The 22,333-nt window shown below is 33.3% G+C and overlaps 1 protein-coding gene across 7 annotated transcripts in view; it reads right to left on the bottom strand.

The window, feature by feature from the left end:
• HIBCH (3-hydroxyisobutyryl-CoA hydrolase) overlaps positions 1-22,333 on the bottom strand; it is a 75,456-nt gene that overhangs the window by 26,226 nt on the left and 26,897 nt on the right. For all 7 annotated transcript variants that reach the window (XM_036236181.1, XM_016146335.2, XM_016146780.2 and 4 more), the window contains 2 exons: positions 19,454-19,506; positions 5,131-5,209 (listed from right to left, as the gene is read on the bottom strand). In XM_036236181.1, the coding sequence (XP_036092074.1) occupies positions 5,131-5,209; positions 19,454-19,506 (132 nt within the window). The remainder of the gene's footprint in view (positions 1-5,130; positions 5,210-19,453; positions 19,507-22,333) is intronic.

Raw genomic sequence — 22,333 nt, 5'->3', positions numbered from 1 at the left:
TGGCAAAAACACAAATCTTGATTCCCATTCCTCTAACTATACTACTCCTTCCCTAATCAATCTCATCTATCTAGCTACAAAAGCTAAAAACCTTGGACTTATTCCTGATTCATCACATCAGCAAGCCAGTTAACGCCAAAATATTTTTCAAATCTATTCACTCTAGCACTATACTTCCACATTACTCCAAGCCCAAATCATCTCTCTCCAGACCTGTGCTATCCAATATAATTTTCTGTGATGAAAGTGCTCCATAATCTATGCTGTCCAATAAGGTAGCCACTAGCCATAGGAGGCTATTAAATACTTGAAAAGTGACTGGTGTAACTAAGGAACTAAATTTATTTAAATTTATATTTAAATAGCTGTACATTATTAGTAGCTATAGTATTAGACAGCATAGCTCTAGATTAATGTATAATCATGAGCCTCATAATGATGTTTCCATGAATGACCACATACATGACAATGGTCCCATAAAGATTATAATGGACTATAAGCAAAAAGTTTGCAATGTTGAAAGAAAAAAGCTGGACCCAAATACATAAGCTATTGATTTTACCACTACCTCTGAGTGGTTTAAATAGACAAAGAGGCTCAGCATACTGGCCATCTGCCCTGTACCCACCCTTATCTGAGGCCAAGAGTTGTCGAGGGAGCCAGAGGAGCTGGGGAGGAAGGAAGCGCAGGAGCCCCCTCACCCCACTTCCCCATTCGCCCTCTCCCACCCCTACACACACACACACACACACACGCACGCACGCACCATACACACTCATTTCCCTTTCCTTTGTTTCTCTTTTTCCAGTCTTCTCCTTCCTTCCCCCCTCTTTCCCTTCCTTTCTCCCTTTTACTATTTCTCCTCAAGATTTAATTTCTCTGGATCTCTATTCTCAGCTCTCTCTCCCTTTCTTCCCTTTCCTTCCTTTCTCTTCACATCACCTTCCTCCACAGCCCTCTCTCAGACACACGGAAACTTTGTTTTATACTATATTTTTTACTGTACCTTTTCTCTTTAGATACTTACCACTGCATTATAACTGCATACAGTATTCAGTACAGTAACCTGCTGTACTGGCTTGTAGTCTAGAAACAATAGGCTATACTACACAGCCTAGATATGTAGTAGGCTACAACATCTAGTTTTGTTTATATGTACTCTATGATGTTCACACAATGAAAAAATCACCTAATGACACATTTCTAAGAATGTATCCCTGTTATTAATACATGACTGTAATGACCTTTTAACAAGTCTCACTGCTACTACTCTTGCACCTCTACAATCCATTATCTTCACAGCAGCCAGAATAATGGTATTAAAATGTAAACCAGATCATGCCACTCCCTGCTTTAAACTCTCCTACAGTTTCCCATATTTAGGTTTAAATCCAAACTCTTCACCAGAGGTCCCCGTGTACCTCCTCAGGAGTCCCCATGTGCTTCTTCAAGAGCATACTATATCACTCCTGCTCTTGATGGAGACTGTTGCCTCTATTTGGTTACCTGAACAGGTGAAGTTCATTCTTACTTTAGGGTCTTTGGATTAACTTTTCTTAATGCCACAATATTCTGTTGTCTTCTCTTTGTCATTCAAATCCCAGCTTAAAAGGGCATCTCTTTAGGAAGACTCTTTAATTATCTAATCTAAAGTAGCCATTCAAGAAACTAACTATGGACAAGATAGTGAAATAGAGACCCGATTTACCCTACTACCTGAAGCAAGTATAAAAACAGATGCAATATATGAAATAATGGTTTTCAATATACTAGACTATCAAGTAATAGAAGAAAAGTGATCTCTGACTATCTGAAAACAAGTGAGGTAAACCGTACGAGATATCCAGCTTAATGCCTTGAGAGAATTCCCAGGCTCAGCATAGTCCAGTCCTTGATTTGAAGGGATGAAATTAAGAGTCCAGGCAGACTGAGGCAGCTATAATTTCCAGAACAGAACATCAGAAAAAAAAGAACTGAGAGAAAACTCTAGAAACCTGCACAAGTTCTCCTATTAGTATTCAGCTTGGTACTGACAATGCTTGTGCTTGACGAAACTACCTGAGGCTAGGGCAAGAACCATAAAAAGGGATTACAAAGAACAGCACTGGAAACCCACACAGAGCTAGGAATAGTGCATGTTCCCACTGGACAGACAAGAAAAAACATGATTCATGGAGCACTGAGCAGGATACAAAGAGAGGTCTTGCTTTCATAGTGAGAAATAATTAGCACTAGCCTGAGCACTCCTCCAATTCTGCATTTAAAAAAAACTCGAAAGGATCAAACTGTTTCCAAGTGACTTAACTTCATCGCAGAAGCAAGCTCAAGAATATTTAAAATACAAAACTATCCAATGCCCAACAAGGTAGAGTTTACAATGTCTAGAATCCAATAAAAAAATCACCAAGCATCTAAAAAACTAGGAAAAAAACTACCCATAATGAGATGATAAAACAATCAATCAAAATTGATCCAGAACTGACATAAACATAAGAGTTAGCAAACAAGGGCATTAACATATTTATAATACATATATCCTATGTGTTCAAAGTTAAGTAGAAATATAAAGTATACATATACATTTTTTTTTAAAAAAAAAAGACCTAAATGATACTTCTGTAGATATAAACTAAGATGAATAGACTGAAAAATATCTCAATGGGATTAAGCGCAGATCAGTTTTTGCAAAAGATTAGTGAACTTAAAGATACTGAAATATAAACTACCTAAAATGAAAAATAAGAAAAAATTTTTAAATGAACAATGCATGAGTGAGCATAAGTTTAAACAGAGTTCCTGAAAAGTGGGACAGAAAAAATATTTGAAGAAATGTCAAATTTTCCAAAGTTGACAGAACTATAAACCTAAGTAGCTCGATAAACACAAGCATAAGAAATATGAAAACTACACTTAGGCACATCTTAATCATACAGCCCAAAACAAGTAATCTGTAGAAACATCTTAAGAGATTTTAAAAAAATAAAAAGACACCTTCTTACAGAGGAAGAGAAATACGAATGAAAGCAGATTTTTCATAGGAAACGTAAAAGAAGACAGTATAAAAACTTTAAAGTACTGGAATTCAAAAATCCAAATAGAACAGAACAGAATACCCAAGTCTCAAATCACTTATCTCAGCTTTCACCTTAGGAAACTAGAAAAAGAAAAGGAGATAAACCTAAAATAAGTAGAAGGAAGTAATAAAATTGGAACAGAAACAGAAAATAAATGAAACCAAAAACTCTGACTTTTTAAGATAAAACCTCTAATTAGACTTAACTGAAAAAAAGAAGACAATTGTAATTTGTACTAGTATCAAAAATGACAGGGCCAGATAGAACTATAAATTCTACAGATACTAAAAAGATAATAAGGGAATGTTATAAGCAGCTTTATGCTAATAAACTGGGCAAATTTCTTAAAAGACCCAAACTACCAAAGCTTGTGCAAGAAGAAATAAATAACTTGACTAGCTTGATATCTATTAAAGACTGAATTTGTAGTTAAAAACCTTCTCACAAAGACAACTCCAGGCCTAGATAGCTTTCACTGGTGAATTCTACCAAATAGAAAAAAAATTGATACCAATTGTAACATAAACTCTTCCAGAAAATGAAGCAAGGACATTACAAGAAAAACACAGATGATATCCTTCATTAAAATAGATGCAAAAATTCCAAATAAAATTTTAGTTTATCAAACCCAAAAACATATACAAAGTATAAAAACATCATACCAGAGTGAGATTTATCCTAGCAATTCAGGGTTTGTCTAATGTTGGAAAACCAAAGTACTTCAACACTAACTAGCTAAAAAAGAGAAAACAATGGTCGTCTCGTTTGAAAAAAATATGACAAAACTCAAATTTCATTCCTAATAAAAACCCTCAGCAATCTAGGAATAGAAGGAAACTTCCTCATCCTGATAAAGGGCACCTATGAAAAGGCTACAATATACTTAATTGCTGAAGAACTGAATGTTTTCCCCAAAGAGCAAGAAAAGAGCAAGAATGTCTACTCTCAACATTCCTATTTGACACTGTATTGGAGATTCTTCTACCCAATGTAATAAAGTAAGGAAAAAAAAAAAATACAGATTGGAAAGGAAAAAGTAAAACTCATTTTATTTGTAAATGACAATTATCTATTTAGGAACTCCAATGCAATCTACAAAAAAATATACTAGAACTAATAAGTGAGTTTCACATGCATGCAGGATACAAAGTCAATAAAAAAGAATCAACTGTATTTCTATATACTGGTAACTAACAATTAGAATTGAATCTTTAAAAATATCACTTACAATAGCACCAAACAATATGAAATGCTTAAGAATAAATCTGAAAAAGGATGTGTAAGACCTATACACAGAAAACTACAAAACTTGGCTTAAAGAAATTTAAGACCTAAATAAATATAGCATGCTTACAGGTCTGAACACTCTATTAGGTCAATTCTCCCTAAATTGACAGATTCTAGACAATCCAAATAAAAATTCTAACAGGTTTTTTAATTTTAATTGACAAATACTCAAATTCATATAGAGATACAAAGCATGTGCACAGCCAAAACAACTTGGGGGGAAAAAGAACAAAATTAGAGGATTGTCACTATCTGATCAAGTCACTATAAAGTTACTATCAAGGCTTACTTTAAGGCAATAACAATTAAGACAGTGTGGTACTGGCACCAAGATAAACACATATAAACAAAGGTGCAAAAGCGATCAGTAGACGAACGATAGCTTTAAAAAAAAATGATGTGGGAACTATTATAGCTCCATACACAAAATAATAAACTTTTGATCTATACCTTTGATCTATACCTCACAGTATATGCAAAAAATAATTCGAAATGGATCATATTTGAATCCAAGAATATTTTCCCTTAATAATCTTTGATCTATAATTAACTACAGTATATTAGTATCTCCAGTAAAACATTCTTCCTTTTGTGTTTTCAGATATACTTATTGAGTTATATGAATTTTTAGGTATCTTCCTATTCTACTTTCTTTTTAAAAGTTATTTCATTGCTTTATCTCATACAAGATTCCATCATCCTTCAACAATATAATCTGATGTGAATCAAAGATGATTTTAAAAGTAATTATGAAAATTTATTTTTTTACCTATCGCAGTTTCTGGCATTGCAAGAACAGACTTTTCTGTAGCCACTCGGAATTGCCCGTAAACTGAGACACCAACTCCCTACGGAAATAAGATAAAAAAAATAAATGTTTTTAAATACTGTTATAAATAAAAATTCACACACTCACAAACATTACAACCAAGTAAATTATCTTTGTGTTCCATAGGAATTTCTTTCAGAGGATAGATTGGAGGGAAACCCTAACACCACCATTTCAGAGGAACTTACTGGGCTAGAGATACACGGGTATCTCTGATAACTAGAATAGATTTGTTTTAGCTGAGATGTTTTCAATCTATTTTGTTATGCTTCATGTCCTCTTCCCTGTTCCTTCTCATTTCAAACTAGATGCAGCATTATAGAATACTGACTCTTCCCAGAACCACTGAGTGTTGTTAGTGTAACCAGTCATAGAAATAGCACAACTAAGCTATTCTAGCAAATTTCAGTAGCTTTAAATAGAATATTATTAACACATTTTCAGTAGCTTTAAACAGAATATTAACACATTTTATTTATTTATATATTTCATCAAATAAAATTAGCAGCATCATTTTTCTCAGATACATTTAATGGGGCCAACCATATTCCTTAAAATTTGGTTACTAAACACAAGTTTTAGAAAATAAAAAGGTTGGCTAAAGTCTCTCTCACTTGTTGAATGTCACTGAAAAAGGTAAAGTCATTTTTGAATAAACAATTTAAACACAGATCTGAACAAAAAAAATAAGAGGTATATATGTGCACACATGTAAAATGTGTAGTTATATACATATACTGAGTATATCTGTTTCACATTACAAAGAAGTTATGTTTAAATTTTCTCCTAAAATGGTGGTTTTCTCTATTTCTCCTTCTAGGGCTTCCACTTTTTTGCAAGATCAAACTTTTTTTTATTATTATTAAGTTTATTGAGGTAACATCGTTAACACGATTATGTAATTTTCAGGTGTACATTATAATTTGACATCTATATGTGCTATTGTTTTTACCATCCAAAGTCCAGTTTCCTTCAGCTACCGTGTTTAACCATCTACCACCCCACCTCGTCCCTCATCCCTTATCCTCTGATAACCACTAGTCTATAGTCCATTTTCATGAGTCTCTGTTTGTTTTGTTCCCTTGTTGCTTTTAGATTTATATCCCACATATAAGTGATATCATGTGCTTTTCAACTTTTTCTATTTGGCTTATTTTGCTTAGCATGATTATCTCCAGATCCATCCATGTTGTCGCAAATGGCAGTATTTCATCTCTTCTTATGGCTGCGTAATATTCTCTAGTATATCTATAGATATATATATATATATAGATATATATATATAGATATATATATATATAGATATGTATATATATCTATATATATATATGGGCCACTGCTTCTTTAGCCAATCATCTATCGTAGGACATTCCAGTTGCTTCCATGTCCTGGCCACTATGAATAATGCTGCTATGAACCATCAGTGTGCAACTACCTTTTCGGATATGAGTTTTCAAGTCTTTGGGGTAAATAACCAATAAAGGAATCACTAGATCATACGGTAGATCAAATCTTGAGGAACCACCATACTGTTTTCCATAGTGGCTGTACCAATTTGCAGTCTCACCAGCAGTGTATGAAGATTCCTATTTCTCCACATCCTCTCCAGCATTTATTACTTGTCCTGTTGATCGCAGCTATTCTAACAGGTGTGAGATGGTAGCTCATTGTGGTTTTGATTTGCATTTCCCTAATAGCTAGTGGTGTTGAGCATCTTTTCAAATATTTCCTGGCCATTTGTATGTCCTCGAGGAATAGGTGTCTGTTCAGCTCCTCTGCCAATTTTTTGATTGGATTGTTTGTTTTTTGTTGTTGTTGTTATTGAGTCAGATGAGTTCTTTGTATATTTTGGATATTAGGCCCTTATCGGAGGCGTTGCTTGCAAATATATTTTCCCATTCAGACAGTTGTCTCTTTCCCTTGTTGACGGTTTCTTTTGCTGAGCAGAAGCTTTTTAGTTTGATGTAGTCCCATTCATTCATTTTTGCTTTTACTTCCCTTATCTTTGAGGTCAAATTCATAAAATCCTCTTTAAGTCCAAGGTCTTTGAGTTACGTTCCTCTATTTTCTTCTATACATTTTATTGTTTCAGGTCTTATATTCAGATCCTTAATCCATTTTGAGTTAATTTGGGTGTGTGGTGATAGACAACAGTCTAGTTTCATTCTTTTGCAGGTGGCTTTCTAGTTTCCCCAGCACCATTTATTGAAGAGGCTTTCCTTTCTCCGCTGGATGTTTTTGGCTTTTTTGTCAAAAATTTTTTGCCCAAATAAATATGAGTTTACTTCTGGACTCTCAATTCTGTTCCACTGGTCCATGTGTCTGTTTTGCTGCCAATTCCATGCCATTTTGATTACTGTCACTTCATAGTATAATTTGAAGTTGGACAGAGTGATGCCTCTGGTCTTCTTTTTTTTTTCAGGATGGCTTTGGCAATTTGGGGTCTTTTGTGCTGATAATTTTTTCTTCTACTTCTTTAAAAAATGCCAATGAAATTTTGATGGGGATTGCATTAAATCTGTATAATGCTTTAGGTAACATGGTCATTTTAACTATGTTTATTGAAGAACATGGAATATCTTTCTATTTCTTTGTATCTTCTTCGATTTCTTTTAACAGGGTCTTGCAGTTTTCATTATATAGGTCCTTCACATGTTTCATTAGGTTTATTCCTAGGTATCTTATTCTTTTTGTTGCAATTGCAAAAGGAATTATTTTTTCTACTTCTTTTTCTGACATTTCATAATTAGAGCATAGGAATGCTTTGGATTTTTGAACATTGATTTTTATATCCAGAAACTTTACTGAATTTGCTTATTGTTTTCAGTAGTGTTCTTGTGGAGTCTTTAGGGTTTTCTATATAGAGAATCATGTCATCTGCAAATAGTGACAGTTTGACTTCTTTGTTTCCTATTTGAATGCCTTTTCTATCTTTCTCTTGTCTGATCGCACTTGCTAGGACCACCAATGTTATACTGAGTAACAGTGGCAGTAGTGGACAGCCTTGTCTTGTTCCTGATCTTAGAGAGAAGGTTTTTAGTTTTTCACTATTAAGTATAATGTTGGCTGAGGGTTTGTCATAGATGGCCTTTATCATGTTAAGGTACTTTCCTTCTATACCGGTTTTGTTCAGCGTTTTGATCATAAACGGGTGCTGTATCTTGTCAAAGGCTTTTCCTGCATCTATTGATACGATCGCATGATTCTTATTTTTTAATTTGTTTATGTGGTGTATCACATTAATCAATTTGCACATGTTGCACTATCCCTGTGCCCCTGGGATGAAGCCTACTAATATGTTGTTGTCTTCAGTTTGCTAGTACCTTATTTAAGATTTCTGCATCTCTGTTCATGAGAGATATTGGTCTGTAATTTCTTTTACGTTATCCTTACCAAGTTTTGGTATCAGGATAACATTGGCCTTATAAAATGTGTTGGGAAGTACTGCCTCCTCTTTGATTTTTTGGAAGAGTTTGAGGAGAATAGGTATTAAATCTTCTTTGAATGTTTGGTAGAATTCACTGCTGAAGTCATCTGGTCCTGGACTTTTACTTTTTGGTAGGTTGTTGATGATTGTTTCAATTTCCATACTGCTGACTGGTCTATTCATATTTTCCAGTTCTTGATTTAGTCTAGGAAGACTGTATTTTTCTAAGTACCGGTCCATTTCTTCTAGGTTATTAAATTTGGTGTTACATACTTTTTCATAGTATTCTTGCATAATCCTTTGTACTTCTGCGATATCAGTCATAATTTTCCCTCTTTCATCCCTGATTTTATTTGTGTCCTTTCTCTTTTTACTTTAGTGAGTCTAGCCAGGGGTTTGTCAATTTTATTAACCTTAAAGAACAAGCTCTTTGTTGTATTTATTTTTTCTATTTTTTTTTGTTTTCAATTTCATTTATTTCTGCTCTAATTTTGATTATTTCTTACTTTTTGCTGACTTTAGGCCTCATTTGTTCTTCCTTTTCTAGTTTTTAAAGATGAAGCATTAGGTTGTTTATTTGGGCTCATTCTTGTTTTTGGAGATAGGCCTGTGATGATATGAACTTTCCTCTTATGACTACTTTTGCTGTGTCCCAAAAGTTTTGCTATGTTGTATTATCATTTGTTTCTATGTATCTCTTAATCTCTCTTTTTATTTCTTCCCCAACTCAGTTATTCTTCAGTAGCATGTTGTTTAATCTCCATGTATTTGTGGTTCTTCCTGATTTCTTTTTGCAAGATCACACCAGTAGAGTTATTTTAAATAGGTAGAGGTTTCTTCCCAGTTTCTCAGTTTTAGTACTAGTGTCATATTGTGTGCTATAAAATTCATTAAGTAATTTTAGCTCAGCTCATATTAAGTTATAAACTGAGAATTTTACACAAGCATTTAGAAAATATCTTTCTACAGCTGATTATAGTCAATAAAATTATTTTCAGAATCTAACCTTGGTGATCTTAAGACAGTGAAAAACTGAAGAGAGTTTTCAACAGAGTAAGCTAAACCCTACCTGCTAAGGAAACAAAAATTGGAATTTAGAGCCTGCCAAATTGGGCTCCTAAATGCTACACCCTAGAAATTATAGTGACTTGAATTCAGACCAGCCCTCAATTGGAGTGAAGTGCAGCTTCAAATTCTCCTATTATTGACTAGATCGTGATGATCTGGGATTACTATGGCCCTTACCCTAGATACCCACTAGAAACAAAAATACATCTTTCTTAGAAGAAAATAATTAAAACTGATTAAACTAATTAACACTTAAAACTAATATAATGTTATATATCAGGGGAAAAAAAAAAACCCAGGGAATAGAAATATGAATTTTACTGCCCAGCCTAGAAACCTGAAAACAAACCTTTCCTCCTTCCGCCCATTATCCCTCACATTCAATCAATCATCAAATCCCACCAAGTCTTCTGCTAAGCATCTCCCTTAAATCTGTCTAAATTTCTGCCCCTTCTTTAGCTCTAACCCAATATGGTAGAGATAGAATGAGGCAGGGTAAGAGTAGCACAAGGCAGAGAAGCCCGCTACTTGACCAAGAACCTAGGGTACTTTCACAGTTAAAAATAAAATGAACCCAAACCCTGACAATATGACTACAGGAAATGGCTAAAGAAAAAGGAAAAGAACTCCCTGTAGATCTGAAAATCTGCAAGTCTGTGAAAGTGGCCAAGAACACCCATTCTCCTAGAAAGTCAAAGCTCTATTTCCCAGAATTCAATATCTTATATTGGGTGGGGGGGAGGGAGGGAAAACAATAAAGCCAAGTTCCTGATAAGGAAATGGAAGCACTTCCCCATTCTGTACTTACATATCCCTAGGCTATAAATCAGTGGGAAAAAAGTAGAGGTAAATGAAGAATAAAGGACTCTATCCAATAAGACATAGAAGGGGTGAGATGGAGTTAAACACCGCAGGAACATCTTGTTAGAGGATAATTCATTGCATCTTGAAAAATATAACAATGCTTACCCATGAAAAAGACTCATTGAGAAACTAAATGACCCTAAAAATTTACTATGAGAAATTCTGCAACTGAAAGCAACCCTAATACTCCCCTAATAAGGCAGAATGAAATCTGAGTAGAGAAAATTCCATGGCAGAAGAAGAGACCTACTCCCTCTATGAAGAAAAAGAAGATATCCATCTACCCTTGGAAAAAGTTCAACAGTGAACAGAGATAAACATGAATGCATTTAAGTCATTCTCTATACATTTAGAAATCCAAGGGAAATTTCCTCTCTATTCTTCCTTTCACAGCTCTTGTGTGTTACTAATATTTCAGTCCTGAAGGAGACTCTTTTTCATATCCCCCATTGTCTAATTATTCTTCCTCTTCTAAAAAATAATAATTAAAAAAAAAAAAAGAACAATAAATAATGAATGAATGAATGGAGCCACTTTAAAATGGAGCTGGAACTGCCTTGTACCTCTTATGACTCAAACCTTTGGAATTTTAAAACAGCACAATAACCTTTGGATTGGGCCTAAAGAATATTGTATCTCAAAGAACTGCTTGCAAAGATAAGAAGAAAACAAATATTTTGGCTTTTGGGCTGATGGCTACTGGACTGAAAATTTTTAAATGGTTTAGAATTAGCAGCACTATGTTGTGTTATTGGCACCAATAGAGAGATGCCTTCTTTCTATAGATGTAATTGTTCCCTTTCCCTTACTCATAAATAACCATTGCCTTTATTTCCTAATCAGAACATTATTTGGGTTTCTACCTAAACTAGTGCTTCCTGAATAGCTCTTCCTTTTCTTTTTTTAATCTCAAATAAATGATTGTTGCCTCTCACTTTGGAAGGCCTTTTTATTTTCAGGTCAACACTCCGAGTATATTTATTACTCTCTCTGTAAAACAAGTTTACTTGTCAATATAGTTCTTTTATTTTTACTTCCCAGGGCAACTGCACTGCAGTGCCCTTTAGTCTCTGATTGGTCACCTTTTACCTTTGTACATCCACTCCACGTCTAGTTTCATCACACTTGTGACTGACTGCTATACCTTAAACTTGGAAAGGACAAATAAGAATCACAGAGCTCAACTCATATACGACTTATATTCATGTATCTGAAATTAGGTCACCAGGTCACCTTGATCTACAGAAGCAGGTTCAGCAATAAGAATGTCTATCAATAAACAAGACAACGAGAAAAGAAAATTACAAACCAATACTCATGATGAACACAGATGTAAAAATCCTCAACAAAATATTAACAAACCAAATTCAACAATACATTAAAAGGATCAAACACAACAATTGGGTGGAATTTATTCCTGATGCAAGGATAGTTTAACATAAGCAGATCAATGATACACCATATTAACAAAACAAAGGATAAAAATCATATAATCTCAACAGATGCAAAAAAAATTTGACAAAATTCAATATCCTTTCATGAGAAAAACTTAAAAAAATCAGGTATTCATGTACCGCATAATATTTCAATCAACAATGGACCACCTACACCATAGTCCAATAAGATTATAATGAAACTAAAAAATTTGACTACACATTACACATTACTCACGTGTTTGTGGTGATAGTGTAAATAAACCTGCTTCATTGTCTGTCATATACAAGTATAGCACATACAATTATGTATAATATGTAACACTTAAAAAAGATAACTGTTGCTATTTTATTTACTATACTTTTTCATTATTTTAGAGTATATCCTTTTTACTTATAAAAAAATAGATGAAAAACAGTATACCTGTGTACCTCTGGAATCAGCCTCATACATCTCGTGTTTACTGCTTCTCTTGATTGCATCATTTTCTCTTGTGCTTGATTTAATCTCGTGGTTTTGTACAGTAGTACACTCGCTATACAGGATTGTAGCCTAGGAGCAATAGGCTGTACCAACTAGGTTTGTTCAAGTACATGCTATGATGTTCACACAATGACAAAATTACCTAGCATATTTCTCAGAAAATATTCCTTTAAGTGCCACATGATTACAGATGGAATGTACCTCAACATAACAAAGGCCATATACTACAAGCCCACAGCTGGCATCGCACTCCTCAGGGAAAAGCTGAAAGCTTTTCCTCTAAGATCAGGAACAAGACAAAGATGTCCACTCCTGCCATTTTTATTTAATATAGTACTACAAGTTCTAGTCCAAGCAGTTAGGTAAGAAAAAAAAGAAATAAAAGGAATCCAAATCTTAAGGAAAAAGTAAATTGTCTCTGTTTAAAAATGACATAATATGATATACAAAAAACTCTAAAGACTGTTAGGATGAATAAATTCAGTAAAATTGCAGGATACAAAATCAATAAACAAAAATCAGTTGCACTTCTTTATAATGAATCTTCTAAAAGAGAAATTAAGAAAACAATCCCATTCATTTTACATGGAAAAGAATAAAATGCCTAGGAATAAATTTAACCAAGGAGGTAAAAGCTCTATACACTGAAATAAGTAAGACATTGATGAAAGAGCTAAGAAACAAATAAATCAAAAGATATTCTGTGCTCATGGGTTGGAATATTGTTAAAATGGCCATACCGTCCAAAGCAATGTAGTCAATGCAATACCTATCAAAACTCCAGTGGCATTTTTCACAGAAATAGAACAATCTTAAAATTTGTATGGAACCACAAAAGATCCCAAATAGCCAAAGCAATCTTGAGAAAAAACAAAGCTGGAAGTATCACATTTCCTGATTTCAAACTACGTTACAAAGCTATAGTAATCAAAACACTACAATATTGACATTAAAAAAGATACAAAGATCAATGGAACAGAAAAGAGAGCCCAGAAATAAAGCCACACACATATATGGTTAATTAATTTTCAACAAAGGAGGCAAGAACATCCCAAGGGGAAATGACAGTCTCTTCAACAAATGGTGTTGGTACAACTGAACAGCCACATGGAAAAAAAAAAACAGATCCTTATTTTACACCATACATAAAAATCAACTCAAAATAGATTAAAGACTTGAATGTAAAACCTAAAACCATAAAAATCCTAGAAGAAAACAGGGGTAAGTTCCTTGATGTTGGTATGGTAATGATTTTTTAGATGTCACAGAAAATGCAAAGTCAACAAAAATCAAAACAAAAACTGAGTTGCCTAAAACTAAAAGGTTCTGCAAAGCAAAGGAAGCCATCAACAAAACAAAAAGGCAGCCTATGGAATGGGAGAAAATATGTGCAACCATATATCCGATAAGAAGTTAATATTCAAAATATACAAAGAACTCATACAACTCAATAACAAAAAAAACAAACGATCCAATTAAAAAGTGGACTATGTATCGGAATAGGCATTTTTCCAAAGAGGACATACAAAATGATCAAGAGGTACTTAAAAAGGCATTCAATATCGGTAACTACCAGGGAAATGCATATCAATACCACAATGAGATATCACCTCATAGGATGCCTAGCATGAAGAAAAGAGATAATAAATCTTGGCAACAATGTGAAGAGGAAACCCTTGCATGCTAGTGGTAGGAATGCAAACTAGTACAGAGACTATGGAAAACAGAATGAAGATTCCTCAAGAAACTAAAATAGAACTGTCACATCCATATCAAAGTACAGCTGAACTTGAAAATTTCTTTAAAAATCTTAACTTAGTTAATAAAATTATTTCATCTGTTCTTTCATAAGTTCTCAGGTTCTATTAAGTAACTAAATGTTAAGAAAAACCCAGAATTTTATAATAAAAAATGGTTTCTTAAAATGTCATCTATTCAATTGTCACTCAGCAGCAAAAATAGAACACCTTTTAAAACTGAGCAAAGATGTACTTATGTCATACAGACCCTTGTGATACATTGATGTAATTCAATCCTGAGGACTTCAATTCTTTCATAAGAAAAGGACATGTCTCAATCAGTGACTAATCTTTATCTGATTCAGTAGCTACCATTTGATTGAGCACTAGTAAATTTTCCATGTGGCTGGTTTGTATCCCAAAAAAGGCATTTGGGTATTGTATAGGTTCATTGTTTCTATTCTAATTCCCACTTCCTTAATCATTAGAACATACCCCTTCTAAATATCCCTTAAAACTTTTAATTTTCCATTATGTAAAAATTGATTACAAACCCTTTTATTAGCATATTAAAGACACTTTGATAAACACAAAAATACCATATTGCATCTATATTTTAAATTGGCTTGGGAGAGTTAACTTTGTTTCTATTCTAAAATGCACTGGACAGAGGGAAAAGAAAAGGAAGGAGGGAGAAAGGGAGAAAGAAATTTAAAAGTTCTTTAATTTCAATTCAGTTAGAAGAAAAATGTGGGTGGTACTAATAGTACAGAATACAAATTTAAGGATTTTTCTCTTTTCTATACATATTTATAAGTAATTTTAATTTTTAAGCAAATTTGTTTGTTATATATTAACTTGAGAAAATAGAACTTCAGATATTTAAAGGGTAAAAGAAATTAAAAATCTGTCTTCCTAGGAAACAGAATCAACCACTCTTTCAAATTGCTATTCATAAAAAAATTCTCTCTTTTGGAAACACTGGAATAATAAATTCTTACATAATTTTGATCAACCAACTAAAGAAGCACTCGAAAACGTTCATTTTTATTCTACTGTATACCAAAATCTTAAGTAAATGTTCGAATTTCTGAAATCTGAAACATAATAGAATTAATCATCCCCTCTACAAAGTGTTATGTACTGTTCATGGGGAATAACGAGACAGTAAAACTGTCCTTTTCTTTGCTGGAAAAAACATTTTCTATAGTGAAAAGAAAAGAAAAATCAAGCTCTATGGTGCCATCTTTTGGATTGTTCATGTTTTAACAAAATTCTTTTTTAAATTATAAATTGTTTAATCTACTGATGAGAATGGTGATAAAGATAGAGACAATTATTATTTGTATACATTTTCTTAAACTGTATTTAAACTTATCTTATTCTCGTATTAGGGTTTAAAAACAATTATTAAAATATAATTAAATATTAATATATATTAAAATATAGTATATGTTACATATTCTAAAATAATTATTACATAATTAAGCATAAAACTAAAATTCTATTAAAAACCTGAAAATAAAGGACTTCTGAATAACAAACTCCGTGTTTTCAACACCTTATGGTGGTGGTTCCTAAAGTGAGGTAAGTCTACTACCATCAGCATCATCTGGGAATTGTTACAAATGCAAATTCTCAGGCCACACTTCAAAATGACTAAACTGCAAATTGGAGTAGGAAGCAGCATCTGTTTTAAAAATCATCTGGAGATGATTCTGATAGAAGCTAACCCGCAAGAACCACTATCTTAGGAGAGTTTTGAAAAAGATGAACAGGTAACAATGAATCACACACTGGTTAACTGCTATTAGATCAGCACTTCATAACCCTAACTTCACACTGGGTTCACCAGAGAGCTTTAATAATGCCAGGGTCCCACTTCAATATCTGATTTAATGGTTCTGGGAGGTGAGTAAAGTCTGGGCATTAGGATTTTTAAAAGACTCCCAAGTGATTCTAAATTACAACCAAGGCTGAGAGCTGCTGACCTGGCAGATTACATTCTAAAACTGGAGTTCACTGAACATCATTCATAGATTAAGCAAAGTTTGCAAATGAGACATGAAAAACTAGCCTACGAAGCAAACGTACACACAAAATCTTATTACAAAAATAAAGAGCCAGTTCACCTCCCATTTGTAAATTTTTCTCTTTCCAGGCTACACAAGATGTTGATTATTATGTAGAGTAGGACTGTTTTAATAATTTATTAAGTATGTACTGTGCATTCCTACTTATGGTAAGGTCCTTGCCATATAGACCACAGAATATACTTGAGCATATTTCATAATAACAATGAAGTATAAATGCCAAATCTGGAGTACAGACTGAATGCACTGAGTCAGCGGAGGAAGAAATTACATCTCATCATAGTAGTATTTAAGACTGTCAAAAAAGAGGGTAGAACTTTAGTCTTTAAGGATGGATTACACATAGAGTATATATGGAGTACGTATATGGGCAGATGCAACTGAAGAAAAAAAATACAGGTTTTATTAGGGGGGCTGACAATAAAAGAACCTTTCTCTTTGAGGAGTTCCTCATTTGAACCACATATTACTACAAATGAAATGACTATTTTCTCAATTTTCTCAAGGATGGTATAAAACTGGTACCATTCTTGAAGCATAGGATAGAAATAAGAAAAACGTTAATTCATTACATACAACGGATATCTTGGGACACTGGTTCTCACACTTAATATGACTCAAAATCACTAGAAAGGTTGATTGAAACAGACTGCTGAGCTCCACCTCCACAATGTGACTCTGGAGTAGGGCCCAAGCATGTGTATTTCTAACAAAATCCCAAGTGCAGCTATCACTGCTCATACAAGAATAACACCTGGAAAACCACTGCCTTAGGACGCTAAGATTTAATTCCCTGGTAGTGTTCTGGATGACAGAAAGCATATTTTCATTTTCGTTTTGAAAGTCATTCATACTCTTTAAAGTCAATACAGAAAACAGAGACAAATAAGGAGAAGCAGCACACTATTATTCCTTCTATTCATAATATTATCTTGTTCTGTTTTACTGCAGTCTTTAGAAATAAATGGAGCATTCTTAGCTGTAACATACATAGGAATGTATGCAAACACTGTACCAACCTATATGGGTCATGAAAGCCAAAAGGCATGGCCAATTCATTCAGATGTGGAATGCTACAGCAATAATTCTTCTTCTCAGGCTCCTATAAAAAGAAGTTCTGTCCACTGACAGTACCAAAGGGAGGTTCACCAATACTTTCATATCAAAACTTGTCTCTGTTATTAATCTGAGTGATCTCTTGGTCAACTAGACCAAATGTTTAATAAAATATTTTCCAAAATGGTAAGTCAGCAATATATTTTTCAAGCCCTTTCATTTCTGAGAATATTTTTCTTTTACATTTATACTAAATGACAACTTGATTGGGCAGAAAACTCTTGGGTCAGAATTACTTTATTTCATAACTTCCTCAATCCATTGACTTCTGGCACTTAAAATAACAACATTTCAAACCAGAAAGATTTATGTTCCTTTATACATAACCTATATTCTCTAACCACCCTTTCGCCCCTACTCCTTGGCCTGAACACTTGCAGTTTTGTTTTTTTTTTTCTCCCTTAAAGCCTGTAATTTAAAGAAACTAAACTGAGCTTTTATCTAGGCGTGGATCTCTTTTCACTGATTTTATCTGGAAAACTCTATGTCCTCTAATTATATATACCTCAGGTTAGAGAGTTTTTTTTGTTTTTAATTAAGTCATCTTTATATCTGACAATCATTTCTGTTCCAAGAGTTTGATTTACTTTCTATGTAGTATTTATGATTCCTTTTTGTTGGGTTCCCAGTGTTTTTCACATTCACTGCCTGAAAATGTTCCTTCTCATCATTTTATCTTTGTCCTTTTTTGATGAGAGCTCTTCCTAAGTTTGTCTTCCACAGACACAAATTCGTTATTTATAATATTAAATTTGACTCCTTCTAATATATTGCTTTCAAAGTGGAATGTCAGTTCTGCTATAGCATTTTAGTTTCCAGTCATCCTTCTTCATGTTACCTGGCTTCCCTTTTCAACCTGGTAACCTTTCGTCTTGTCTCCTTATGGGCTGTTTTTCCTATTTTACTGGGGCCACATCTTTTTACATGTTATTAAGTATGCCCATGTTTTTTGTTTTCAGTTTTTTCCTGGTTCTTTTCTCATTCAGTTCTTCTCTCATTCACAGAGCAGTTCTTCCTTCAATGCTTCAGATTATTTTCCTTCCCCTTGTTCTGCAGTATTTTTTCAGGAAGCTCTTATTTTCCCCATTTTAACACTTCCTTAGCAAAGAAAGAACAATCAAATCATGCTCGGTATCTGTTAACAGTGAGCGGAGAGGTATAGACAGACTGGCCTTGATCCTACTTTCTAACCACAGCTGCTTGTGGAATCCCCTCCCAAAATGATGTGTAAGCAATTCTCAGTGCTCAACAGGCTTCATCTACTTTTTTCTACGAGAAAAAAGAGGACTTCTATTTCCAATGATTAAATCACTGAAACACTAGAACAGGTGAAATGTTTAAAATTCTATCCTTTGGCTTCCTACTACCTACCTAAATCCTACCTTTTCCTGCCATGAAGACTCAATCTGACCTCTCTTCTTTAAAAGTTTGTCTTTGTTTTAGTCAGTGCCATACAATTTACCACTTGTCTGTAATTATTGTTTTTTTCCGACTCCATTATCGAGTTATTCAAGGTCAATGACATTTAAGAATTTATTGTAATAGTACAGACTCAAAATAAATTTTTGTCAACTGACAAATGCAGTTTCAGAGAACTTCACAAAATATCCAATCACTTTCACTAAGGTGAGATTTCGTGCAACAGATATAATTTAGGCAGCCACATCCCCACTATTCGGTCTAAAAAAAATTCAACATCTCAGTTTTTCTTCTGAAGCTGTTTGAAGCGATCATTTATTTTTAAGTAGAAAAAAAGGTTATACATTAAAAAAAATTCAATCAGCTCTGCTGGTTAAAAAAAAGCTTGCTATTTCAAGAAACTAAAATACCATATAACATAAGAACATATTCTTTTGCGTAGAGAGAGTTTAAAAGTGCAATAAGGAAATATTATACCCCAAACCTGAAAGGTTCCCAAATCCAAACATGATTTTGTTTCAACAAGTTCTACTGTACTACAGTCAATTCTGCTTAAGAATTATTAACTTATTTTTACTACAACTCACATATTAATGATGCAAGTAAAATAATCTACTTACCCCACCCATTGTAATTCCATGAATAAGTGCAACATATGGTTTCCGGCAAGAATCTAAAAGAAATAGAACTGTAATTAGTTGCAATGTTTAAAATACATTCATATTTTCCAAAAATCATATTACGTGAACTGAGTATTTTCTCAAGAAAATTCTTGTAAGAAACATCAAGGCAGACTAAATGTATAGCTTGAAAAAAATATCTTCTTTTTCAAATGTCGATCGATAAATAATCCTGATTATCATCATTTAACAATTCAACACTCATGTTTCATGAAACATATGAAAGTCTTAACTAATTCAGCTACTGATAAATATAATTAACCACGGCCTTATAAGCCACTGATGCTTATGTACACAGTTGTATTTTAAAGATCATAATTTGTTTTCTACGCATCTACAGTAGTATCTGAATACAAAGAGAAGTACAGCATAAAGGAAAAAACATGGACTGAAGTTAGAAGACCCAGATTGTAGTCTCGGCTTTGTCATTAATTGGCAATTCACCAATATTCAATATGTATACTGACATTAGGCATATACAAATTTATGTGTATGCATAAACACACAATATGCATATCATATATATGTATATCATATATATGATACATAGATAAGTTTCCTTATCTCTTACATGACAAGACTTAATTTTAATATACGACCTCAAAGTTCCTTCTAGCTCAAAAATTTTGTGAACTTTTACTGTTTCTATTTTTCCTGAGTAGGGGAACTGCCCACAACGTAAAATGTAAGGCGATGAGTTTCTGTTACAGCTTGTTGCAAATGTTACTTTCTTATCAAAGACCAACATAAAACTAGAGTTTTGATCTATCTAACAACTCTATAAATATTCCCAATTTGCCAAATGAGCCACCAAAGTACAGACCTAATTTCACATCCACAAAGACTTCCACAGCCCTTACTCTTGAACTATAACTCCCTAGAATCTATGGGAAGAAATTTCTATATTGATTGAAAAGCGTGTACATGCACATGCACGCGCAGACGCACACGCGCACACACACTCCCCCACACACACACCCCACTTCAGCTATAGATAACATATATTTCGGATGTAGAATATTAGAAACTAATGGGTACAGGACATAAAGCCAGAATCTGTGAAATTCCTTACTGACTAAAATATGTCATTACAACATATAGAGACCAAAATGCATCATTATAATGTATAGAAATTATATCTTGAAGGTTTCCTCTCTGTATAATAACATTTTACCAAACTCTCTTTTCAAACTACTTAGAGGTTTTTTCCATCTTTTATTTAGTATAGAACTACACTAATATAGTAGCCTCTAGCCAAATGTAGCTATTTAGATTAAAATTAATTACAATTAAATAAAATTCAAAATTCAGTTTCTTGACCCACTAGCTTCATTCCAAGTGCTCTTAGCCATGTGTGACTAATGGCTATGATACTGGATTGCTCAGATACAGAATATTTTTACTCACTGCAGAAAGTCCTACTGGACAATGCTGATATAAATTTTTAGGACATTCTAAATAAATTTGATATATTAGAATTTTAGAGTTAAACAAATGAGAGATGTCCATTCAATTTGGCTCACTGAGCTAAAGTGGGAAACAAACTCTTTCTCCCACTTCTACTTCAAAGACATAGACATTATAGAGAGAATAAAATTTAAATGTTATCCAAGTTCAAAGCCAAACGAGGGAAATTCCTATGTGCCAGAAACAAATAAGAAACCCAAAGTCAATAGCTGAGTGTAAGCTACAGCCAAAGATTATTACTGAGTGCCTGTGCATCTGTTTGCAGTTGGGAATAAATTCTGGAACCCACATCTTATGCAATGAGCTACCCGCACAGTCTCTTATTAGGAAGAGCTATTCAACTTGTAAAACATGATTAGAAAAACTCTCTGTTGATCCAGGAACTCAATTAAGTTCCCGCCTAGCAAAGGAAAGACAGAGATAGTAGATGTTCAAGTACTGGCTAATAACCACCACCACTAAAACTGAATAAAACATCCCTAACAAATTTGAAATAGAAGTAATATCCATAACTTGGTAAAAATTGTCTACAAAAAGATTACACTAAAGAATGAAATTCTTAAAACTGCGATGGACATCAAAAATGAGACAAAACTACAATCATTCAATATTATAATAGAAGTTCTAGTCAAAATATAACAAGAAAAATCATAAACATAAGGATCGGGAAAAAGATGAAAAAATTATGTGCAGATAATACAACTGCCTAGTAGAAAAGCCAAGAGAAACTATAGAAATCACACTAGAATTAATAAATTTCAGCAGAGTATAGGAACAAAATATTAAAATCAAAAGCATTTCTATATGCCAGAAATAGTCAATTAGAAAATGTAATAGGGGAAAATATCATTAAATGTAGTAACAAAAAATACAAGCTATCCAAGAATGAAATTTTTTTAAAAAATGAAGCTATGGATAAAATTACAAAACATTATGAAAGAACATGAAAGTCAATTCAATGAAAATGTTCTAAAATTGGTTTATGGTGATGGTTGTTCCACAAGTTTACAAAAATTACTGAATTGTATATTTGACATGGGTGAATTTTATAGTATGTAAATTATAATTCCATAAGTTTTTTTAAGTCTATATGAATAAACAGAGATATGCCACATTAGTCAGTGGACTCAACATCAGACATATTAATTGCCCCAAAATTAACCTAAAATTCATTATGCGATCAAAATTTCAATAGAATCTTTTGTGGAATCAGACAAACTAATTCTAAAATTCATATGGAAGATCAAAAGTCCAAGAGTAACCAAGACAATTCTAAAAAAAAAAAACAAGGGCAAGCTTTCCTACCATACAGAGACATATCTTAAAATTGTAATAATTTTGACACTGTAGTTT

This window comes from Rousettus aegyptiacus, unplaced genomic scaffold (assembly GCF_014176215.1).
Source record: "Rousettus aegyptiacus isolate mRouAeg1 unplaced genomic scaffold, mRouAeg1.p scaffold_m13_p_2, whole genome shotgun sequence".
NCBI classification, from domain to species: Eukaryota; Metazoa; Chordata; class Mammalia; order Chiroptera; family Pteropodidae; genus Rousettus; species Rousettus aegyptiacus.
Note: the sequence above shows the minus strand (reverse complement) of the source record. Positions and strands in the feature narration are given on the sequence as shown.